General features: G+C 63.4%; 1 protein-coding gene across 1 annotated transcript; it reads right to left on the reverse strand.

Annotated features, from left to right (window-relative positions):
• Positions 1–1,852: 1,852 nt before the first annotated feature.
• Positions 1,853–21,962, reverse strand: DNPEP (aspartyl aminopeptidase). The gene is made up of 15 exons (XM_054043338.1): positions 21,890–21,962; positions 20,141–20,222; positions 17,794–17,882; positions 17,285–17,398; positions 15,371–15,496; positions 14,832–14,962; positions 14,313–14,397; positions 13,965–14,072; positions 10,375–10,452; positions 10,037–10,120; positions 7,005–7,165; positions 6,834–6,873; positions 6,247–6,348; positions 2,766–2,933; positions 1,853–1,962 (listed from the first exon to the last, which is right to left on the reverse strand). The coding sequence occupies exons 1-15, from the start codon at positions 21,893–21,895 to the stop codon at positions 1,912–1,914; spliced, it is 1,425 nt and encodes a 474-aa protein (XP_053899313.1). The 5' UTR covers positions 21,896–21,962; the 3' UTR covers positions 1,853–1,911.
• Positions 21,963–22,699: the final 737 nt, after the last annotated feature.

Consider the following 22,699-nt stretch of genomic DNA (forward strand, 5'->3'; position numbering starts at 1 on the left):
CACAGCAAGCCATGCTCCGGGGATCAGACCTGCAGCCAACAGCCCAGAAGGGTCAAGGAGCAGGCAGCCACCCTCCTGGCCTCTTCTCCCTGCCCCACAGCCTGCACCCCAGGTCCCAGCCCGTGTGCTGCGGGGCCCACAGCACCGCCCTAGGGCTGCTCCCAGCAGCCGGAACCAGGAGCTGGGGCCGAGTGAAGCGGAGAAGCTGCAGCTCACCCCATCCCTGCCTGATCACGGAGTGGGAACCTCCGGGCCCCAGGGGGACGAGGCGGCGTCTCTAAAGGGGAAACGTTCGGCCCTTTGCCAAGCCCTGGCTGCTGGGACATCAACCCAGCACGCGGCCCAAGGGGCTCTAAGCCAGGGGCTCCCCCCCCCAGTGTGGGAGGGGGATGGTCATTCTGGGAGCAGAATGCACAGCAAAAGCTGTGGGTCGCCCCATCCTACCAACTCTGCCATGGGGCGCTGCCCAAGAGGGGCCCTCACCTGCTCTGCCCCTGGGGGGCCAAGCCACGAGCCTAGGGCGAGCAGCCCCCAACGCTGGCGCTGCAGCAGGACCGGCTCCTGGGGCGGTTCGAAACAAACATTCCCCTCCCGGCTCCGCTCTGCAAGATCTTCCCCTCCGGCCATGCAGCCCCTGCCTGTCTGAGACCCCCCAAAATGACCCAGGGACCTTCTGCTTCCCCCCCAGCAGAGGCACCCTCGCTCCCTTCTCCCTAACTCCCCCTCTCCTGTATTAGGGGCTGAACGCTTTGCTGCGGCCTTGGCCCCCTGCTGGAGCTGGAGGTTTCTACCACCAGGAGCAGCAGCTAACAATTGTCTTTTCGCCTGTCGTCACTAGGTTCCAGAGTTAAAGAGACTGACACGGATTGCAAGGCTAGGAGGGATCACTGCGGATGTGGTCTGAGCCCTGCACAGCACAGGCCAGCGACCTGCCCCAGAATCACCCCAGAGCAGCTGGTTTAGGGACAGCCCATCTGGGATGGAGAACCCGCAGTGCCCCAGGGAGCGGTTCCAAGTTAATTCCTCTCACCCGTAAAACTTCTTTCCTGCCTGAATGTCTCACTTTGGGTGCAGCCAGTCCTGTGTCTGCAATGCATGGTGACGCCCCTGGTTTGTGGGGGGAGGGGAGGTTCACAGCTGGGCTCTGGGGAGGGGCCGGGCTGCTGAAGCCAGAGGGGAAGCCAGGGCCCCGTGCCGGGGCTCCAGCTGGTGGACCAGCAAGAGCCAATCATGTCCCATTCCCCACGGCGCCTCCCTGCTGCCGGCCAGCTCGGGGGAGGGAGCCCCAGAAGCAGCCCTGCCTTGTGCCCCGGGCCTGGCCGGAGGGGCAGGCTCTGCCCTTGCAGCTGTGGTCCAGCGAAAGCGCAAATGCTCCAGGAGCTGCTACAATCCAGAGGGGCTGCTCCCCCTTCCCCAAACTGCCAGCACCCCTGGGTGAAACCAGCCCAGAGAGCAGCTGTCAGGTCCGTAGCAGCCAGGCCAGGCTGATCTCCCCCTCCCTCTCCAAAGGGGGTCCCGGGGAGGGTCTCTGCACAGAGGGTTGTCTCATTCCCCCAGCCCCTCCCCCTCTGGGGGCTGGGAGGGAGGGGGCTCTTCTTCCCCTACTGCCCCTTCCTGAGGGGGGGGGAGGGTCCCCACTAACACCTGCTTCCCCCCAGGTGGGACCAGGTGCTGCTGAACCAGCTCGGCATGGGCTGTGTGGGGCAAAACACACGTGGGGGGGCGCCCGCTTCCCACTCTAGGCAGAGCGGAGAGGCCGGCTGCTCAGGGTGTCTGGATGCCAGTTATCTCACCCGGCACTCCTGGGGGGAAGTTCGCAGCCCCCCTGCCCCACCCAGAGCCACACACGGTGAATGGTGAATGCACTTTAATAGCCCCCGCGGGCGGCTCAGGCCCCCACGCTGGTCCTGCTCAGTCCGCCAGCAGGCCGCGGCTCACCTCCGGGAAGAGCCGGAAGAAGCCCTGGAAGGAGAGAGGCAGAGATCAGGGCTGGGGCCAGGGCAGGGTCAGCCCGGCCAGGGAGCCGCGCGGGGGGTGTGTGTGTGGGGGGGAACAGCTGCTCCCAGTTCAGTTATACAAGCGTTACCATGGCAACCAGCCAGTCATTTAGTGCTGGATGATGTTGCCATAGTAACCAATCACTGACTCAAGGCCACGGCAGGTTGCTATGGTAACCATTCAGGGATGAAAGTGGCCAGGGAGGGGCTGGAGTGGGGGTGGGGGGTGGTCAGGGAGAGCAAGGACAGCAGGACCCAGTTGGATTGTCCGCGGAGCATCAGCACGTGGGTGGGGTGGGGACCTGGGGGCTGCAGGGGACCCCGGCACTTACCCTGAAGCACCCTGACATGGAAGGGATGCAGGGGGGTAGGGGGGGCTCAGTGCAGGGGACCCCTGCTTCTGCTGTCCCCAGAGGTGTAGGGGTGCAGGATGGGGCATGGTCTCACCTGGAAGAGGGCGACACTCTGCAGTCCCTGTAGCTGTGGGGGGGATGGGAGGGATGGGCGGCAGGGGCGCAGGACGCGCTCTCACCTGGAAGAGGGTGATGCTCTGCAGTCCCTGTAGCTGTAGGGGTGCGGGGGGATGGGGGCAGAGGGATGGGGGGGTGGGCTGCAGGGGGTGGGGTGCGGGGGGCGCAGGGCATGCTCTCACCTGGAAGAGGGCGACACTCTGCAGTCCCTGTAGCTGTAGGGGTGCGGGGGGGGGATGGGCTGCAGGGGGTGGGGTGTGGGAGCTGCAGGGTGCAGGGGCGCAGGGCATGCTCTCACCTGGAAGAGGGTGACATTCTGCAGCACACTGGAGGTGCAGCACATCTCGCGGATGGAGTGCATGGCCAGCTGTGGGCAGCCAATGTCCAGGACCCGCAGCCCCAGGCGGGAGGCCAGGATGGGCCCGATGGTGGTGCCGCAGGGCACGTCATTCCGCACCATGAACTCCTGGGATGAGCAGAAGAGCAAGGACAGGGGGAGGGGGGAGGGGTCAGGACCATTCCCCCAACTCCCCAGCTCCCATCAGCACCTTGGGGAGCAGTCCCAAACAGGCTGGGCTCCCAGCTAACCACAGCCTTGGCATTCCGCTAACGAGCCCGGATAACGACCCTCGGGGCTCAGTGCAGACCTGATATGCTGGAGCAGATGAGCCCTCAGGGCCCAGCACACGGGCTGTGCGCCCCTCAGCGCTGCCCCCTCCCACCCCGGGCTCCGGTCTGCCCCAGGGGAGGGGGCAACACAGCAGGGCGGCAGCTTCCAAGCCGGGCAGCCATTCGTTTGGGGGGCTCCCTGGCCTGCCCTGCTACCCGAGGGACTCGGGGGGGGGGGGCACTCAGACCCCTCCTGGTTGCCATGGAAACCCTGGGGCCAATGGTGGAGCAAGGCGGGAGGGGATGGCATGGAAGGGGCAGTGCAGGGTGAACCTGGCCCTGGGGAACGGGGGGCGTCTGGCCCCATCTCTTCCCTCCCTGCCAGCCCTTGGCCCGTGCTGGGGCGTCCTTTCCCTCGCCCTGCGTTCAGCCCTGGGGATCTCAGCTCGGCAGCCGGCGGCACAGACACCCATGGGCGAGGGGGGTCCCCAAGCCCTGCAGTCCTGCTTGGGGGAGCAAGGGGCGTGTGCCAGCGCCCCCTGCGGACAAGTGTGGGAATGTTCTGGAGCTTGCTGTAGGAACGACCGTGGGGCTGTTCTCCGGCCTGCGGCGGACAGGGGGTCGGATGAGATGGTCACCCAGGTGCCTTCCGGAATATTCCAGCTCTGGGCCTATCTCCTCGGCAGCGCCCCGCCATGGCGAGAAAGAACTGCTGGGCTCCCCAGGACATGGAGATCAGGCCAGGCATTCGGGGGACAGCCGCTGGGGCTGCCTGGGCTGGAACCAGCACCTCTGAACATTGCCGCCTACGGCAAGTTACTGCCCTGCAGGCCGAGCTGGAGAAGAAAGGCAGAAGGGTCTGAAGAGAGGCTAGAGCGGCAGGGAAGGCCAGCCCAGGGGAGCTAGGGGAACTAGGGGAGCCGGGCACGGGGGCTCCATCAACAGGAACGAATCCTACAGAAAGTGGAACCAAGCGAATGACTAAGGAGCATGGCCCAGCCCATGCCTGAGCCAGGCAGGGCACACGACAGGCAGCAAGAGGAGGGGCAAGAGAAAGACGAAGGGAAGGGAAGGAGCCAATAACTGGTGCTCAAGAAGCTGAGGTGTTTAATGTCTATTTGGCGTCAGGCTTCACTAGAAAGGTTCCCGGTGACCAGACACTCCACACAGTTCCTGTGAGCAGCAAGGGGGAAGGAACGGGCAGGTTAGCGACGATCTGGAGGAGTCAGACGTATTCAGGTCGGCGGGGGCTGTGCCATTCAGCCGAGGCTACTTAAGGAGTTAGCTGAAGCAATCTGGGAACCGTTAGGGACGATCTTTGAAAGCTCCTGGAGAAGGGCAGACACGTAAAAAGGGGGAGGAAGAGAACCCAGGGGGTTACAGACCCAGCAGTCTCACTTCCGACCTGGGGAGATCCTGGAACAAAGTATGAGACAGTCGGTTTGTCAGCACTTGGCAGCTAATGGGGTTAGAAGGAGCAGACGGCATGGGTTTGTCAAGAAAATCATGGCAAACAACCTCACTTCCTCCTTTGACAGGGTCACTGGCCCGGTGGCTGGGGGGAGCAGTGGACGTGATGTATCTGGATGTCAGTAAGGCTTTTGATACAGTCCCACATGACTTTCTCCTAAACAAACTAGGGCAATGAGCGAAATTCCTATCCGGTGGGTTCACAACTGGCTGAAAGGCCGCACCCTAAGAATAGTTATCCAGGGTTCATTGTCAAACTGGGAGTGTGTATCTAGTGGGGTTCTGCAGGGGTCAGTCCTGGGTCCGGTATCAGTCAATGTTTTCAGTCATGACGTGGATAATGGAGTGGCGAGGATGCTTATGAAATGTGCGGACGATCCCAAGCTGGGAGAGGTCACAAGCACTTTGGAGGCAGGATCAGAATCCAAAGCGACCTTGACAATTGAGAACTGGTCTGAAATCAACAAGACGAATTGAACAGAGACAAGTGCAAGGTACCACACTTTGGGAGGCAAACTCAGATGCACAAGTACAAACTGGGACTAACTGGCTCGGTGGCAGCGCCGCTGGACAGGATCTGGGGGTTACAGTGGATCACGAACTGAAAGTGTGTCAACAAAGTGATGCGGTTGCAAGATCTCCTGAACAGGAGCATCGTATGTAAGACCCTGGCGGTAACGGTTCTGCTCTGCTTGGCACGGTGAGGCGCAGCGGCAGTGCTGTCCCCAGCTCTGCGAGCCGCTCGTTACAAGAGATGAGGACAAGTTGGGGGGAGTCCAGTGCACAACAACAAACCCGATCACAGGTTTAGAAGCAGATGACTCAAGAGCCTGGACATGCCCAGTGTGGAGAAAGGAAGCCGGGGGGGCTGCGAACTGGCATCCAGCACGCTGCAGGCTCTTCGAAAGAGGTCGGGGATCAGCTGTTCTCTGTGTCCAGTGAAGGCAGGACAAGCAGCAATGGGCTTAGCCTGCAGCCAGGGGGACAGTTAGCGACCGGGAAAAGCTTTCCAACGCTCCGGAGCAGGCTCCCAAGGGGGGCTGGGGAATCCCCGTCATCCGAGCAGGCTGGACAAACCCCTGCCCAGATGCTCCAGCTCCCTTGGTTCAGTCCCAGAGCAGGGAGTGAGATGTGACGACGTCTCGAGGGCTCCTCTTTGCTGTGATCCTAAGCCTGCCTCTCCCACGCCAACCCAACTGCTGCCAGATGCCCCAAATATGGTCACCTGTTATCCCAGGGCTGCCCAGCCTCACTGCAGACACCGACTGGGAGCACTGTGCCCCCCAGAGCTGCCAGGCGTCACTGCAGACACCGGCTGGGAGCACTGCGCCCCCCCGGGGCTGCCAGGCCTCACTGCAGACACCGGCTGGGAGCACTGCGCCCCAAAGGGGAGAACAAAGCCTCCTGCGGGTGTCTGGTCCAGCTGGACTCGTTGCAGGGAGCCACGCAGAGAGCAGGCGTCACTGGTGCCCGAAGGCCCAGTCTGGGATTCATGGAAGCCACAGGCCGTCCCTATGGAAGTGGGGGGGGGGTCGGAGGGGGAGGCCTGGGGCCCTCATGGGGCGCTCCTGGGAGGCTGGGCACAGACCAGACCCTGTGGGTCCCTGACATGGAGGTTTCGCAGGCAGGGAGGCCGTTCTGCCAGCGACCAGGGGCGTGACCCATACATGGCCCTAGCCCACGACAGCCAGGGCACTTACCTGCAGGGGGACGTCGACACGGCCCGCGATCTCCCGGATCACTGCCTCGGTGACGGCCGTGGAGGCATAGCGCTGGTTACTGTTCACCTTGATCACGGGGCCCTGCGCAAACACCCAGACTCAGCCTGGCGCTGACCCCCAGCTGGGAGGGTGGCGTCCCCTGGCAGCAGGATCTGCCCCAGCTCCCAGCAAAGCTGCCTGCCCTCAGCCTCCCGGAGCAGGGGTGTGGCACTGGTGTCTCGTGACTGGCAGGGATGAGGTCCTTCCCCAACCCTCCAGGGCTCCCGTGCTCCACAGCTCCCCCCCCCCAACGGGGCGCTGGCTGAGCCACGCACCCAGGAACCCCACGGGGGCTGGCTCAAGGCTCAGCACAGGCCGATGGGGTCTCAGAGCAGCCTGCAGATGGGGCTTTGCTCCAAGTCGGGATCGGGGCCCCCAGGCAGCTGGCCGGAGCCAGGCGAGCGCTGGGGAAGGGCCCTGGATCCGAAGAGCCTGGCTCTTGGCAGGGGGTTCAGGGAGAGCTCCCCTCCCAGCCCCCGCCCTGAGAGAGCCCCCAGTCCCAGCCGCAGGGAGGGGGCTGCGCTCACCTTGTGGAAGGCCGGCCGGTGATTCTCCTCATGCTTGTCCCTGCAAGAGAAGCTGAACGTTATTCCTGGGTCGCCCCCAGTCCCCATCTGCTCCCCAGCCAGTCCTGAGCCTAGGGGGCAAACTGCCCTCCCCCGCAAGGGCTTCACGTGCCGCCCCTCCCGGTCACTTACAGGTAGTTGGGGTGTGCGGCGTGGGCCATGTCGGCGCTGATCAGGTAGGACTTGGCCAGCGCCTCCTCGAAGGCCGTCAGGTTCTGGGGCGTGGCCGAGATGCGGCGCAGCACCAGCTCGGTCAGCAGGGACTCGGCGCCCTGCGCGCTCTCTGACCCCACCTGCAGGGAGGGCCTGGTCAGCGCGGCTGGCAGCAGGGGGGCCTCCCACCCCACCCCCAGGACAGCCCATTTGCAGCCTGCCCCAGGACCACACGGGAACGACGCCCTGTTTCCCCAGGCTGTTCCTGGCGCCACGTCCCAGCAGGAACCAGATCCTCTGCAGCTGCAATGCCAGCCTCCTGCTCTGCCTTGGAAAGGGGCTGCAGTCCCCGGCTAGTGCAGCTCCCCCAGCTGCGCCAGTGCCCCTCAATCCCAACCCGCAGCCTCCTGCTAGCCCAGCCCTGGGCTCCCCACCACCAGCTCTGCCGGTGCCCCTCAATCCCGACCCGCAGCCCCTGCTAGCCCAGCCCTGGGCTCCCCCCAGCTCTGCCAGTGCCCCTCAATTCCGACCCGCAGCCCCTGCTAGCCCAGCCCTGGGCTCCCCCCGTGACGTTACTGACATGAAGTGGGACCATATAGATCATTGTTGCAACCAAGGTCCTGTAATGGCACCAAATCGTGTATAAAGTGGGTCAAATAAGGTGTCTATGACAAGGTTCTGGTTTGCTGGTTACGATGATGCTATCTGGGTGCATGGATCATTTTTGGATTTAAAGTTATAAGTATTGGCTCTAGACTGTCTGTATTTCAAACTTGTGCTGTGCTTCTGGGTGACACCCCAGACAAGTTGGTGTCAGCACTGCCTAGCCTGCTTGATGGCCCATTAAGGACCATCAGCGACACAACTGACCCATTGCGAGAAGGCAGACACCTTGTGACTCAGCAAGGCATGCAGGGACAGGCCTATGGACAGAACTGTGTGTGCATAATTAATGAGCCATGCATATTTTTAATTTTTTTGTGCAGAAAAAAGCTTCTGCCAAAATATTGCTGCAGTTCTGCCTTTTTCCCACCAGAGGGTGCTGTGACGATAGAACACGGCAGCAGCTCCCGGCCAGCAAGGGAAGAGAAAGAGCCCACCTTCTTCACAGTGGGCCAGGTCAGGAGACAGGCTGTGGGGAGACAGACAGCGTGGGGTGCTGGGGCGTGGTCATATAGGGGCTCATAAGGGCTAGTGGGGGAGAACAGACTGGGGCAGGGGCTGAATGGGAGTGGAGGCACAGGGCCACCGGGGGAGGGAGGTACAGGGCTACATGGTGATCAGGGAGGGGGTGCAGAGCTACATAGCGACAGGGGAGTGGCTGGGGGAGCACAGAGACTCATGGGGACAGGGGAGGGGGTACAGAGATACATAGGGACGGGGTGGCTGAGTGGGGGCACAGAGACACATGGGGACAGGGAGGAGGTACAGAGCTAAATGGGGAGGGGTGCAGGACCACATGGGGACAGGGGCACATGTGCTTGACTGAATGGGAAAGGCTAGGGGTTAGCCAGGGTCTGCATGGGGGAAGCTCCCTAACAATCTCTCCCTGCCCCCACAAAAAACCTGTTCCATACTTTTCACACCCATACTCAACAACCCCCCAAGTTCACACCCAGGCTCTTTTCCAGCAATTTACTTCCCTCTCCCTCAGCTCCCCCGTTACCCCTGACTCCCCCAAGCCTTTGCACTGCTTCTGAGGGGTGCGGGAAATACAGTTCTGTATTGTAGTTTAAATGAATTATTACTCAGAGTCCTGTATTAATATGCCTAGTAAGGAATCTATTTGTCAAAAAACATTTCCTGAAGCTTTTTTGTTGTCTGTATTGTTACAGACATTCTTCCTGGCAGGTATTTTGAAATAAATTACCAAAAATAATTGAAACTGGTATGATTATATTGTGTTATTTTGACAAATAAAATATGCAGAATTTTAAAATGTGCAGGGAATTTGTAATTTTTTGGCGCAGAATTCCCCCAGGAGTAGTGTGTGTGGGGGGGAGAGGAGGACGGTTTGCTCTCAGGAAGGCTAAGAGACATTGATGTGAATGTCGCCCGGCTGTCTGAGCAGGGATGGGTCCTTAAAACACCTTGGTGGTGCCTGACCCCAGATCAGTGGGGAACCCCAGAAGACAACGGCAAAGCCAGTCACAGGACACCGACACCCACAACCAGCACCCGAGAGTGGGGGGATTTCCCCACCTCCCCCCAGGCAACATCCTCCAGCTGGAGAACAGAGGCCGGGGGAGGTGTGAGGTGGGGGATCAGAGCGGGCTGCTGGCAGGAGTTGGGGCACACCTGGACTCTGCCCAAGGAGGCCAGACAGAGACAGACAGAGCCTGAACAATGGGGTTCACCACAGCGTGGCTGGGCTCTGGCTGACCAGAAAGGACGATGCTTTAACCTTTAGTTCTCCGGGCTCCCCAGGGCTCCTTGGGCTGGTCCAGGTGACTAATAACCCTCCTGTCGGCCCACGCTGGCTGCGTGTCCCTGCAGACGCTGGCGGAGGGGGCGCTGCCCCCCAAGTGGTACAAGTCTCCATCGGGGTCTGTCTCAGGGGGACTCGCTGCCCGGAGCTCACAGGGGGAGCGGGGGGGGGGGGGGGAGGAGTAGGGGGGCTGCAGGCCCAGGGGTCCAGCCCCAGGAGGCAGTGAAGCCGTGTGGCTTTCCCTGGAGGGAGAGTGAGACGCCTTGGGGGCCTGTCCACATGCTGGGGCCCTGGCCCTGATCCTGGGGGTCCGGGACACCCAACATGGGGTGAGTGGTGCCTGGGCTATTCCCCTGCTGGTGCAGAGAAAGGCACCGGCAGTGGCTGCACTGGGAATCTCTTGATGTGGGGGGTGGGGGTGGGGAGAAGCTGGATCTGCCCGCCCAGTCCCTGCCCCGCTGGGGGGCGCTATGCGGTGAAGTGCATGAGGAGGGGGAAGGGCGCAGGTTCCCCCCTCCCGCACAATCTCCCCACCCCTCAGCTCAGTTCTAGCTGGGGCACGTCACCGCCCCCCTCCGCTCACCTCCTCGTTGTCATACAGCGCGATCAGGCGGACGTTGGGCTCCTGGGAGAGGGAGCCGGGAGCCTCGCAGGAGTCGATCAGGGCCTGCAGGGGACAGAACATGGGGCTGAGCTGGGGTATTCCTGGGGGCAGAGCCTCCAGACCCACAACACCCGCCGAGCGAGCGCCGGGCAAACAGCCCCTCCACCTCGACACATGCCCAGCCCTGCTGCCATCCAGCCGAAAGGGGAGTCCCCACAGGGCCCTGCTGACACCCCGCCCCCCAGAGAGAAGTGCAGAGCAGGGCGGGGGGGGGGGGGGGGGACATGGCCCCCCCAGTGCAGCCCCCCCCCACTCACCTGCAGGGCGCAGTAGCAGCTGTGAAGATTGTCCAGGCGGGGGGAGAAGATGAACTCGTCAAAGGCGCCGCCTAACGTCTGAAACGAGACGAGCAAACGGGGGCCGTCACCCGGGCTGGGGGAGCTGGCGGAGCGGGGCAGTCCCATCCCAGCAGGCTCTGGGCCCCTGCACGTACACACAGAGCCGGATGCTCGGGCACTGTCCCACCACGCCCTGGGCAAGCACCGCCCTCCGGGAGCAGGGCTGAGGGGTACCGGTGCCCTGGGCAGTCGGCTCCGGCCCCAGCTGCACACCGCCTGAGGACTGACCCCAGCCCTGCTTGGGGACTGCCCTGGGGCTCTGCTGCAGGGAGTGGGGGGCAGCCTCCGAGGAGGAGGGTACAAGCTGGGGGCTGGCTCGGCTGGGCAGGTGTGGATGAGCCGCGGGTCGTCCAACCATGCCAGGCTCCCGAGCACTCTGGGCGACAGCACGGACCGAGCTTTGACCTCCCTAAGGGCTTCCTCTGCTGTGCCCAGGTGACTAACCCCCCGCCCAGGGACAAATCCTGGCTGAGGTGCACCAGTCCCTGAGGAGCGGGGTCCCCAAAGCAGACTTTGACTCCCTCAGGGAACAGATGGGCAGGATCCCCTGGGAGAATAACATGAAGGGCAAAGGGGTCCAGGAGAGCTGGCTGTATTTTAAAGAATCCTTATTGAGATTGCAGGAACAAACCATCCCGATGTGTAGAAAGAATAGTAAATATGGCAGGTGACCAGCTTGGCTAAACAGTGAAATCCTTGCTGATCTTAAACGCAAAAAAGAAGCTTACAAGAAGTGGAAGATTGGACAAGTGACCAGGGAGGAGTATAAAAATATTGCTCAGGCATGCAGGAGTGAAATCAGGAAGGCCAAATCACACTTGGAGTTGCAGCTAGCAAGAGATGTTAAGAGTAACAAGAAGGGTTTCTTCAGGTATGTTAGCAACAAGAAGAAAGTCAAGGAAAGTGTGGGCCCCTTACTGAATGAGGGAGGCAACCTAGTGACCGAGGATGTGGAAAAAGCTAATGTACTCAATGATTTTTTTGCCTCTGTCTTCATGAACAAGGTCAGCTCCCAGACTGCTGCACTGGGCAGCACAGCATGGGGAGGAGGTGACCAGCCCTCTGTGGAGAAAGAAGTGGTTCAGGACTATTTAGAAAAGCTGGACGAGCACAAGTCCATGGGGGCCGGATGTGCTGCATCCGAGGGTGCTAAAGGAGTTGGCGGATGAGATTGCAGAGCCATTGGCCATTATTTTTGAAAACTCCTGGTGATCGGGGGAGGTCCCAGATGACTGGAAAAAGGCTAATGCAGTGCCCATCTTTAAAAAAGGGAAGGAGGAGGATCCGGGGAACTACAGGCCAGTCAGCCTCACCTCAGTCCCTGGAAAAATCATGGAGCAGGTCCTCAAGGAATCAATTATGAAACATTTAGAGAAGAGGAAAGTGATCAGGAACAGTCAGCATGGATTCACGAAGGGGAAGTCATGCCTGACCAACCTGATTGCCTTCTATGAGGAGATAACCGGCTCTGTGGATGAGGGGAAAGCAGTGGATGTGTTATTTCTTGACTTTAGCAAAGCTTTGATACGGTCTCCCACAGTATTCTTGCCGCCAAGTTAAAGAAGTATGGGCTGGATGAATGGACTGTAAGGTGGATAGAAAGCTGGCTAGATCGTCGGACTCAACGGGTAGTGATCAATGGCTCCATGTCTAGTTGGCAGCTGGTTTCAAGCGGAGTGCCCCAAGGGTCGGTCCTGGGGCCAGTTTTGTTTAATATCTTTATTAATGATCTGGAGGATGGTGTGGACTGCACTCTCAGCAAGTTTGCAGATGACACTAAACTAGGAGGCGTGGTAGATACACTAGAGGGTAGGGATCGGATACAGAGGGACCTAGACAAATTAGAGGATTGGGCCAAAAAAAACCTGATGAGGTTCAACAAGGACAAGTGCAGAGTCCTGCACTTAGGACGGAAGAATCCCGTGCACTGCTACAGACTAGGGACCGAATGGCTAGGTAGCAGTTCTGCAGAAAAGGACCTAGGGGTCACAGTGGACAAGAAGCTGGATATGAGTCAACAGTGTGCTCTTGTTGCCAAGAAAGCTAACGGCATTTTGGGCTGTATAAGTAGGGGCATTGCCAGCAGATCGAGGAACGTGATCGTTCCCCTTTATTTGACATTGGTGAGGCTTCATCTGGAGTACTGTGTCCAGTTTTGGGCCCCACACTACAAGAAGGATGTGGAAAAATTGGAAAGAGTCCAACGGAAGGCAACAAAAATGATTAGGGGTCTGGAGCACATGACTTATGAGGAGAGGCTGAGGGAACTGGGATTGTTTAGTCTCCAGAAGAGAAGAATGAGGGGGGATTTGATAGCAGCCTTCAACTACCTGAAGGGGGGTTCCAAAGAGGATGGATCTAGACTGTTCTCAGTGGTACCAGATGACAGAACAAGGAGCAATGGTCTCAAGTTGCAGTGGGGGAGGTCCAGGTTGGATATTAGGAAAAACTATTTCACTAGGAGGGTGGTGAAGCACTGGAATGGGTTACCTAGGGAGGTGATGGAGTCTCTTTCCTTGGAGGTTTTTAAGTCCCGGCTTGACAAAGCCCTGGCTTGGATGATTTAGTTGGGAATTGGTCCTGCTTTGAGCAGGGGGTTGGACTAGATGACCTCTTGAGGTCCCTTCCAACCCTGATATTCTATGATTCTATGGGGCTCAGGGGAGTGGCCAGCAGGGGGAGCGGCTGATGGGGGCTCGGAGAGCTGTAGGAACCAGGGCAGACGGGGCAGGCTGCCTGGGCCTGGATGACAGGGTTTGCCCAGGGCGGAGGGGCAAACTCCTCTGCCCAGCCACGGCGGCCTGCAGCTCGGGCCCAGAGCACGAACAATGCGACTGAGCGTCAGCGGGACGCAGCCAGCCAGCTCCTTGGGGCTCCCACCCCAGCCCAGTGCGTGGCCTGTTGGACTCCCCTGGGCGCAGGCACATCTGGGCCCCAGAGGAGCGGCAAGGGGTGGGCAGTGGGGTGGAGAGATCCCTTGTCAGACCCGATGTGGTGCAGCCCCGCAAAGGCTGAAGGGTTGTGACCGGGCTAAGGCCCCAAACCTGGAGCCATTCGCCCTGCCTCTGGCTCAGAGCCCCTGAGGACTCGCTAGGGAACTGGCTGATACCCACCCAGATCAAGGTGGTCGCCAGCCAGGATTTCCCCACCCCTGGGCACCCAGGCTGAGCAAATCCTCCAGCTCCAAACCAACAGACTGGGAGGGGTGTGGGGAGGGGGGAGGCACCCTGCTCTCTCCCAGGGGGTGTCTCAGCTGGACTTGCCCGGGTGCAGCAGCAGGCTGGCGCCCACAGGTCCAGTCTAGGAGGCGGGGGAAGGGTGGGCCTTGGGGGTCTGGAACATCACACCAAGGGACTGACCTAGAGCTGGGGGCATGGCCCCGATCCTGTGGGTCTGTGACAACATGAAGGATGGTCCCTGCCTCCTCCCGACCCGGGCAGCTCCTCACCAGCAGGGCCGGGCCGGGCCGCTCAGCCCTGTGCCAGTCAGCCTGGGTCCCGGGCACTCACCGCTGGCTGTGTATCCGCCAGACACAGCTCCATCTCCACAATCTGCTCCGGCTTCACGCCCAGCTGGGAGCAGAGCAGGGACAGCAGGGCGGGGGCGTGCCGCTCCGTCTGGGGAGAGAGCAGAGCCCCCCAGGGGAGGTGAACGCCCTGCACAGGCCACAAGACCCCCCCCACCTCCAGGGCAGCACCGCCAGGCCCCGGCCCCAGCCCCAGCCCCCCGGCTCTCCCAGGAACACTGCAGCTCCTGACTGGGTTTCCCCCTGGCCCACCCAGCAGGGGACACTTGGTGCACAAACCCCCATGATGGGGAGCTGGGCTCTGACACCCCCAGGGGCCCTCCTGCCTCACCTGGGCATCAGCAGCGCAGGGAGCCCCAGCCTTGGGTGCCCCCTTCTCCAGCTCCTCCTGGATGGTAGTGGCCAGGATGGGCACCCTGCAGGGGAAAGGGCTTGGTCGGTCACCTGGGCATTTCCAACCCGCTCGGCTGCTCGCGCATCCCAGGGCAATCGCCAGAGCGAGCCCCTCCCCGGGCACGCCCTCGCCCTGCTCCCTGGGGGCCCACCAGCCGACTGGCAGAGAAAGAGGTGTCAATGCCCCTGGGAGTGACTGAGGGGGAAGTCCTGCCCCAGGCCTGCCATCCACCCCCCCATCTCTGTACCCACCACGGTACCCTGTGCCTTGCAGGCAGCACCCCAGACCTGACAGAATGTGCCCTGGGGACACCTGGGCTGTGAGCCGGCTGGGCAGGGCCTCGCCACACAGCCCGCGGGAGGCCTCTCGGCACACAGCCGGGCCAGACCCCTGGGGAGAGCGCGGGGAACATTAGCGCCCAGGCTCTGGGATGGGATGGGGACGCTCAGGGCTCACAGGTGCTGCTCCGTGTTGGGCCCAAAGCTCTCGTTAACGCTGCGCTGCAGATGGATGGCCAGGTGGGGGATGCGCAGGACGGGCCACTCCACCCACACCAGCCGCTGCTCCAGCCGCCCCGCAGCCAGGTCCTGAAACAAAGCAGGGAAGGCGGGTCAGCGAGCCCTTCCCAGGGACCTCCCCTGTCCCCACCCACAGGAGTCAGCCCTCGTCCAGGGGAAGGACAGGCCTGGCCCGCAGCAATCCACAGGGTGAGGGTCTCTGCCTGCCTGGGGTGTTCCCTCTGCACCTGCCCCCCCAGCCGCCCACCATGTGGGGTGAAGAGGGCGGCAGTGCAGGACCTCCACCCCCATATCCCTGCAGACGGGGGAGGTGTGTGTTCCACGCGCGGGGTAGGGAGTCGGAACCTGCTGACTTCCGAGGGGGAGTGTGGGTGGGACGGACGGACAGACTCTAGGATCCGGGACCCGTGGATGGGAGCAGATCCCACCGTGAGCTGAGAGCTGCAGACGCGGAGCTGCGGGCCAGGCCAGACTCACCTTTACGATCACCCGCCCGGCCACAGTCAGGTCCCGGTCGAACCAGGTGCTCCAAATCCCACCTCCATAGGTCTCCACGCCCACCTGCACCAGGCCCACCTGGCCTCTCTTGGAGCGACGCTTCACCTGTGTGAGAGCAGCAGTAGGTCACAGCCAGTGGGGCCGGGCTCTGCCCACGAACAGGCACCTCCGGCTCAGCCACCGCCACCCGGGCACCGCGGGGAGGCCACCAAGGACAGGGCTCTGGGGAGGGAGGGGGACGATGACGTGAAGCCAGGCCCTGGGGGCGGGAGAGCGAGGCTCCTTGAGATCCTGCCTGTGACGTTAGGAGTGTGATATAATATCTCATTGAAAGGTGACAGGGCCAGAAAGAGTTAATCAACTCCCAGACTGACCTGAGCCATGGCCCAACTTTAGTGGAAGATCTGTAAATGAACAGAGCTTGGAAATGCAGCCGGCATTGTTAGAGGTAGAAGGGGAGCTGTGTGCTCAGGGCTTGTGATGTCAGCAAACAAGTCTTGTCTATTGCTATAGCTTTGATTCAAAGATCAAAAAAGGAATAGTAACATTTAGGAAGACACTTGAGGGAAATAGTATTAGTGTCTCTATGTGGGGGGAGGGACAGCTGACCTGCCTGGCAATTGCTAGCCTGCTGGGCAGCTGCTGCACAGGGAACTTAGGGGAGCGGGGAGCTGATGGGGGGGCTGCCGGTCCACTCTGGTTCCAAGCCCCCACCAGCCAGCTCCAACAGGCTGCTCTTCCTGCAAGCAGTGGACAAAGCAGGCGGCTGCCAAACAACGTTAGACGGGAGCATTGCACAACATTAAACGAGCACGTTCCCTAATTGATCAGCAACGTAACAATGACACAACGTTAACTGGTGCGACTCTAAGTGAGGAGTTACTGTACAAGCTCATCTCTGCTGTGTCTGAACCTCAAGAATTGAATTGAAGTCTGTCTGTAAATTGATCTTTTAACCAACACTCTCTCTCTTTTCTTTTCTAATAAATTTTAGTTTAGTTAATAAGAATGGACTATAGTGTGTATTTTGGGTAAGATCTAAGTTATAATTGGACCTGGGTGTGTGGCTGACCCTTTGGGACTGGGAGAACCTTTTCTTTTATATGATGAGATCAGATTTTCAGTAATCATCATCAGATCTGACGTGTGTCTGGACAGAGGCCTGAGGCTGGGCACGTTAAGGGAACTGCGTTGTTTGGACTCTGAGTAACCAGTGAGGTACTACAGGAGCTGTTCTGTGCTGGTTGGTAAATCTAAGTATTGAAATATCCACCAGTGTTTGGGGTTTGTTTGCCCCGTTCTGTTTGCAGTTCACCCTGAGTCAGTGACCTCACCTGGCTCCCACGGGCAGCATCGTCACACCGCCCCACAGCAATCCCAGCCTGGGCAAGGCCTCAGAGCCTGGCAGGGCAGGGGGCGCTCCAGGGAGCTGTGGGAAGGAATCCAGACAGAGGCAAGGGAGCGCTCCGGGCAGGGCCAGGCGGAGCGGGTGATGGGGCAGGCAAGGAGGGAGCCCCAGGGGAACTGGGTCAGGTCAGGCTGGCCGCGCCCCAGAGGAACCAGCGCAGGTTGGGTCGGGCTGGCCGCGCCCCAGAGGAACCAGCGCAGGTCGGGTCGGGCTGGACGCGCCCCAGGGGAACCAGCGCAGGTCGGGTCGGGCCGGACGCGCCCCAGGGGAACCAGCGCAGGTCGGGTCGGGCCGGACGCGCCCCAGGGGAACCAGCGCAGGTCGGGTCGGGCCGGACGCGCCCCAGGGGAACCAGCGCAGGTCGGGTCGGGCCGGACGCGCCCCAGGGGAACCAGCGCAGGTCGGGTCGGGCTGGTCGCGCCCCAGGGGAACCAGCGCAGGTCCAGAGGAGGCAGCCGGAGTCCCGGGTGCGAGGGGTCCCTCACCCTGAGGCAGGGGCTGTCCGTGTGGGCGCCGATCAGACTGAAGCCGTTGCCGGGCTGGTACCGGCTCCCGACGGCGAAGGCGATGAGGGTGGAGTAGTTCCGGGTCACGAAGTACTGAGAGAAAAGGTTTCAGAGGAGCAGCCGTGTTAGTCTGTATCCGCACAAAGAACAGGAGTACTTGGGGCACCTTAGAGACTAACACGGTTATTAGAGCATAAGCTTTCGTGGGCTGCAGCCCACTTCTTCGGATGCATGCTGCAGCCCACGAGAGCTTATGCTCTAATAACCGTGTTACTCTCTAAGGTGCCCCAAGGACTCCGGGTCTTTCTGAGAGAAAAGGGGAGAGGGCAGCAGTGGCAGTGCCTGAGCCCATCCCCTCGGCCCTTTCCTGGGGGTGGGGAGAAGTCGGGCCCACACCACCAAGCTGCCCCCTCCCCCAACAAATGCACTGTGCCCCCAAAGAGCACCCCATTTCCCCAGCCCGTGCCCCAGGCAGCCCCCTGCCCTACCTTGTGCTCGGGCTGGATGTCCCAGTGCTCAGCCTCCTTCAGCTCCCGGAACCCTGCCTGCAGCAGGCGGCTCCGGCACTCGGCAACCACTGTGGGGAACCACACAAACCGTCTGTACCCCCAAGCAACACCCTGCCCCCCCAGATTTCCCGTGGTGATAGGATAATGATGTGTTTGGTACACCGTCGGCCGTGGGAGGTGTCCTTTTAAAAGACTTGATCTGTTGCCCATTAATCTCCCGTTGGATTGTACGTGCTGTCATTGTATCTGGGTGAGTCACTGAAGCATGCCGTGGGATTAAAAACATCCACCAGCGGCCTTTCAGGTACAGCAATAGAAAGGCCAACCGGTGCTGATGGCCCACGGAGGGGAACACACACTCACAGGGCGCACCCCAGGAACTGGGTCCCATGGAAACCTGTCAGAGAGAGCACTACACAACGGGGACTGTTGGACTCAGAGCAAAGGATCTTTCCAGCAAGCTGGAAGAAGCCATAAAAGGGGGGAAGCGACATCATCACTGGCCTCACTCCCCCCTCCCCAACTCAGCTCCTGGGAAGACGTCTGGAAAACCCAGGACTGCGAGGGGGAGGGGGACCCAGGCGGGGGGTGGGAGTCCCAGCCTGGTGAGCTTGTTGTACCAGCAGCACGAGACGCTGCTTGGTGCACACCCTGTCTAGTTTAGAACACGTAGCTTGCGGTTTGGTTTGATTTCTTACGTAACCACTCGGATCTGTCCACTTCTTGCTCAGAATCACTTAAAATCGACTTTCCGTGGTTAATAAATCGGTTGTGTGTGTACCTAAGACAGGGCGCTGTTTGAAGCGCAATGGGAACTCTGCTAAGGAAGAGGGGCTGGCGCGTGACCTCTCCCCATGGTGGGGGGTGGACAGGGTAATAACGCACACTGGCCAGGCGCCTGCCCAGGGCCGGCTGGTGCAGCTCTGGGGTGCAGGGCTGGGAAGCTGGGGGGACTGGCTGGGGCCGCTCTAAGGAGGGCTCCTGAGTGCGTAGAAGCATTCCTGTCACTCAGCTGAGTGCGTGGCTGCGGGATCTGGAGGGGTCTGCAGCTCGTCCCAGCAGCACAGTAGGAGAGGGAGTTCGGGCTGGTGAGGCAGAGGGCTCAGCGGTACCCCAGTTCCAGGCTGCACCCCGGGGAAGTCCATCACAACGGGCGGCACAGAGACTGAGCCCCACCCCTGGGCCATGCCAGCCCCTCACCCGCTAGGGGCCAGTGGGCACCGACCGCAGGAAAGTGCTTCTGCCGCTTGCCAGGGTGCTGTGCCCGAGCGGGTCTGAGAAGGGTCCATGCAGAGCAGTGCATGGGTATCGCAGCCCCCACCCCCCTGCACCATCCCTGCTCGGCCCCCCAGCCCCACTGTCTGGAGGGCAGGGATTTCGCAGACCCCCCAGTTGGGGTGAGAGCTCCCCAATGGGGCAGGCAGTTAAGAGGGCAGCTCCCCCACACAGCGCCTGGCTCGGATGCTAAGCACCTGGGGAGTTGGCCTGGCCTGTGCTGATAAGAGTCCGGGAGGGGACTTTGCTCCGGGGCAGGGAGTGAGGAGGAAGGAGGTGGCAGCCCCCCCACGTCCCGGATCCTCACGCACTCAGCAGGGCTGGGCAGCCGGCACTGGGAGCCCCCCTGGCTTGCAATTCCCAACCTGCTCTGTCACCAAACCTTCCCCCCCCCCCGGCCCCGAATTGCACACTGGAGGAGGGGGGGGCAGGGGAACTCCGCACCCTGCAGCGTCCTGCAGGCTTCTGATAAACAAGTGGGGACGCTGGCTCCTTGCAGCCCTGCCGCGTCCCCTGCCTGGCTGCCAGCGGGCGCGAAGCTCCTGGACGCAGGCCCAGGCTCCGGGCAGGGGGAGAGGACAGCTGGGGGGGGGGGGGGGGGGGCGCAGCATGGGGCACGAGAACAGACGTTGGGACTCCAGTGTGCGGTGGGAGCCGTGCCGGGGCAGTGTGAGAAACGGACCCGGTGCCCAGGAGCCGGGTGTGAGCAGCGATATCCCAGGGTTAACACCCTGGTGAGCTGGTGCCCTCCCAGCCTGGCCAGTATGTCTCCCCACCACACCCCACCAGCTGGGGAGTCTCTGCTACCCGCCCCATGGGAATAGAGGCTTGAGCCGGGAGGGGGCGAAGGGACCCCGGAGGGGTGCGGGTAGGGCACTGCAGTGTGGGGTAGCTGGGTGTTGGGCTCCAGCTCCAACAGGCCCTGCCAGGGGGCAGCGCCAGGGCAGCTCTCTGTGGACATGGTGAAAGCCCGGACAGGGCAGGAGCTGCAGGCTCAGGGGGCTGCAAACCCCTTTCCCCCAGACCCCCCCCCGGCCCCCTAGCCCCTTACCATGGTACGGGGAGGGGCCCCGATTCACAAAATTCAGGAACTTCTGGGCCGCCGCCTGCACCGAGTCTTTGGCCACAGCCGCCTGGTGGGCAAAGGGGCGCGTTACTGTGGCAAACAGAGACGGAGGGACCCCCTCCCCGGCCCCCCACTCACTGGCGAGGCGATATCGTGCTCACACAGCCCCATGGCGCGCGGCCCCAAGGCGGCCCTCCGAGCGCATCGCCCACAGACTCACCCCTAAACCGAGAGCTCAGTGGCACCGATGGGTATGGAGTCAACCTCATCCCAACGGCAGCACCTGGCCGTGTCCAGCCCGACCCCCTGTGACCCCCCCGGGGCAGCGCCTGGCCGCGCCCAGCCCGACCCCCTGTGACCCCCCCCGGGGCAGCGCCTGGCCGTGTCCAGCCCGACCCCCCCTGTGACCCCCCCCCCGGGGCAGCGCCTGGCCGTGTCCAGCCCGACCCCCTGTGACCCCCCCGGGGCAGCGCCTGGCCCTGGCCGGGCCCAGCCCGACCCCCCTGTGACCCCCCCCCGGGGCAGCGCCTGGCCGCGCCCAGCCCGACCCCCCCTGTGACCCCCCCGGGGCAGCGCCTGGCCGCGCCCAGCCCGACCCCCCCTGTGACCCCCCCGGGGCAGCGCCTGGCCGCGCCCAGCCCGACCCCCCCTGTGACCCCCCCCCCGGGGCAGCGCCTGGCCGCGCCCAGCCCGACCCCCCCTGTGACCCCCCCGGGGCAGCACCTGGCCGCGCCCAGCCCGACCCCCCCTGTGACCCCCCCGGGGCAGCGCCTGGCCGGGCCCAGCCCGACCCCCCCTGTGACCCCCCCCCCGGGGCAGCGCCTGGCCGCGCCCAGCCCGACCCCCCCTGTGACCCCCCCGGGGCAGCGCCTGGCCGCGCCCAGCCCGACCCCCCTGTGACCCCCCCGGGGCAGCGCCTGGCCGTGTCCAGCCCGACCCCCTGTGACCCCCCCGGGGCAGCGCCTGGCCCTGGCCGGGCCCAGCCCGACCCCCCTGTGACCCCCCCCGGGGCAGCGCCTGGCCGCGCCCAGCCCGACCCCCCCTGTGACCCCCCCCCCGGGGCAGCGCCTGGCCGCGCCCAGCCCGACCCCCCCTGTGACCCCCCCGGGGCAGCGCCTGGCCGGGCCCAGCCCGACCCCCCCTGTGACCCCCCCCCCGGGGCAGCGCCTGGCCGCGCCCAGCCCGACCCCCCCTGTGACCCCCCCCCCGGGGCAGCGCCTGGCCGCGCCCAGCCCGACCCCCCTGTGACCCCCCCGGGGCAGCGCCTGGCCGCGCCCAGCCCGACCCCCCTGTGACCCCCCCGGGGCAGCGCCTGGCCGGGCCCAGCCCGACCCCCCCTGTGACCCCCCCCCCGGGGCAGCGCCTGGCCGCGCCCAGCCCGACCCCCCCTGTGACCCCCCCGGGGCAGCGCCTGGCCGCGCCCAGCCCGACCCCCCTGTGACCCCCCCCGGGGCAGCGCCTGGCCGCGCCCAGCCCGACCCCCCTGTGACCCCCCCGGGGCAGCGCCTGGCCGCGCCCAGCCCGACCCCCTGTGACCCCCCCCGGGGCAGCGCCTGGCCGTGTCCAGCCCGACCCCCCCTGTGACCCCCCCCCCGGGGCAGCGCCTGGCCGCGCCCAGCCCGACCCCCCCTGTGACCCCCCCGGGGCAGCGCCTGGCCGCGCCCAGCCCGACCCCCCCTGTGACCCCCCCGGCGCTGCCCCGGGGGGGGGGGTCGGTCCCGTCCCCCCCGGTACCTGCATGATCCCGGCCCGGCTCCCGCTGCCCCGACACGGACACGGACACGGACACCGAGCGGCCGGGCCGGGCTCCGGGGCCCCCTGTGGGCCGGGAGGAGCAAACACATCCCCGTGCCCCATAGACCCGCCCCCCCCGCCCTATAGACACCTCCCCACCCCCCCCGCCTGTCCCGTGTCCCCGCACAACCCCATAGACCCCCCCGCCTGCCCCGTGTCCCCCCACAACCCCATAGACCCGCCCCCCCCGCCCTATAGACACCTCCCCACCCCCCCCGCCTGCCCGTGTCCCCCCACAACCCCATAGACCCCCCCGCCTGCCCCGTGTCCCCCCACAACCCCATAGACCCGCCCCCCCCGCCCTATAGACACCTCCCCACCCCCCCCGCCTGTCCCGTGTCCCCGCACAACCCCATAGACCCCCCTGCCTGCCCCCCCAAGGGCAGCCCCGTGTCCCCCCACAACCCCATAGACCCCCCCGAGCCTGCCCCCCCAAGGGCAGCCCCGTGTCCCCCTACCGCCCCATAGACCCGCCCCCCCACCTGCCCTGTGACCCCGCACCGCCCTATAGACACCTCCCCACCCCCCCCCGCCTGTCCCGTGTCCCCGCACAACCCCATAGACCCCCCTGCCTGCCCCCCCAAGGGCAGCCCCGTGTCCCCCCACAACCCCATAGACCCCCCCGAGCCTGCCCCCCCAAGGGCAGCCCCGTGTCCCCCTACCGCCCCATAGACCCGCCCCCCCACCTGCCCTGTGACCCCGCACCGCCCTATAGACACCTCCCCACCCCCCCCCGCCTGTCCCGTGTCC

The sequence above is a fragment of the Malaclemys terrapin genome, chromosome 11 (genome assembly GCF_027887155.1).
Source record: "Malaclemys terrapin pileata isolate rMalTer1 chromosome 11, rMalTer1.hap1, whole genome shotgun sequence".
Lineage (NCBI taxonomy): Eukaryota > Metazoa > Chordata > Testudines > Emydidae > Malaclemys > Malaclemys terrapin.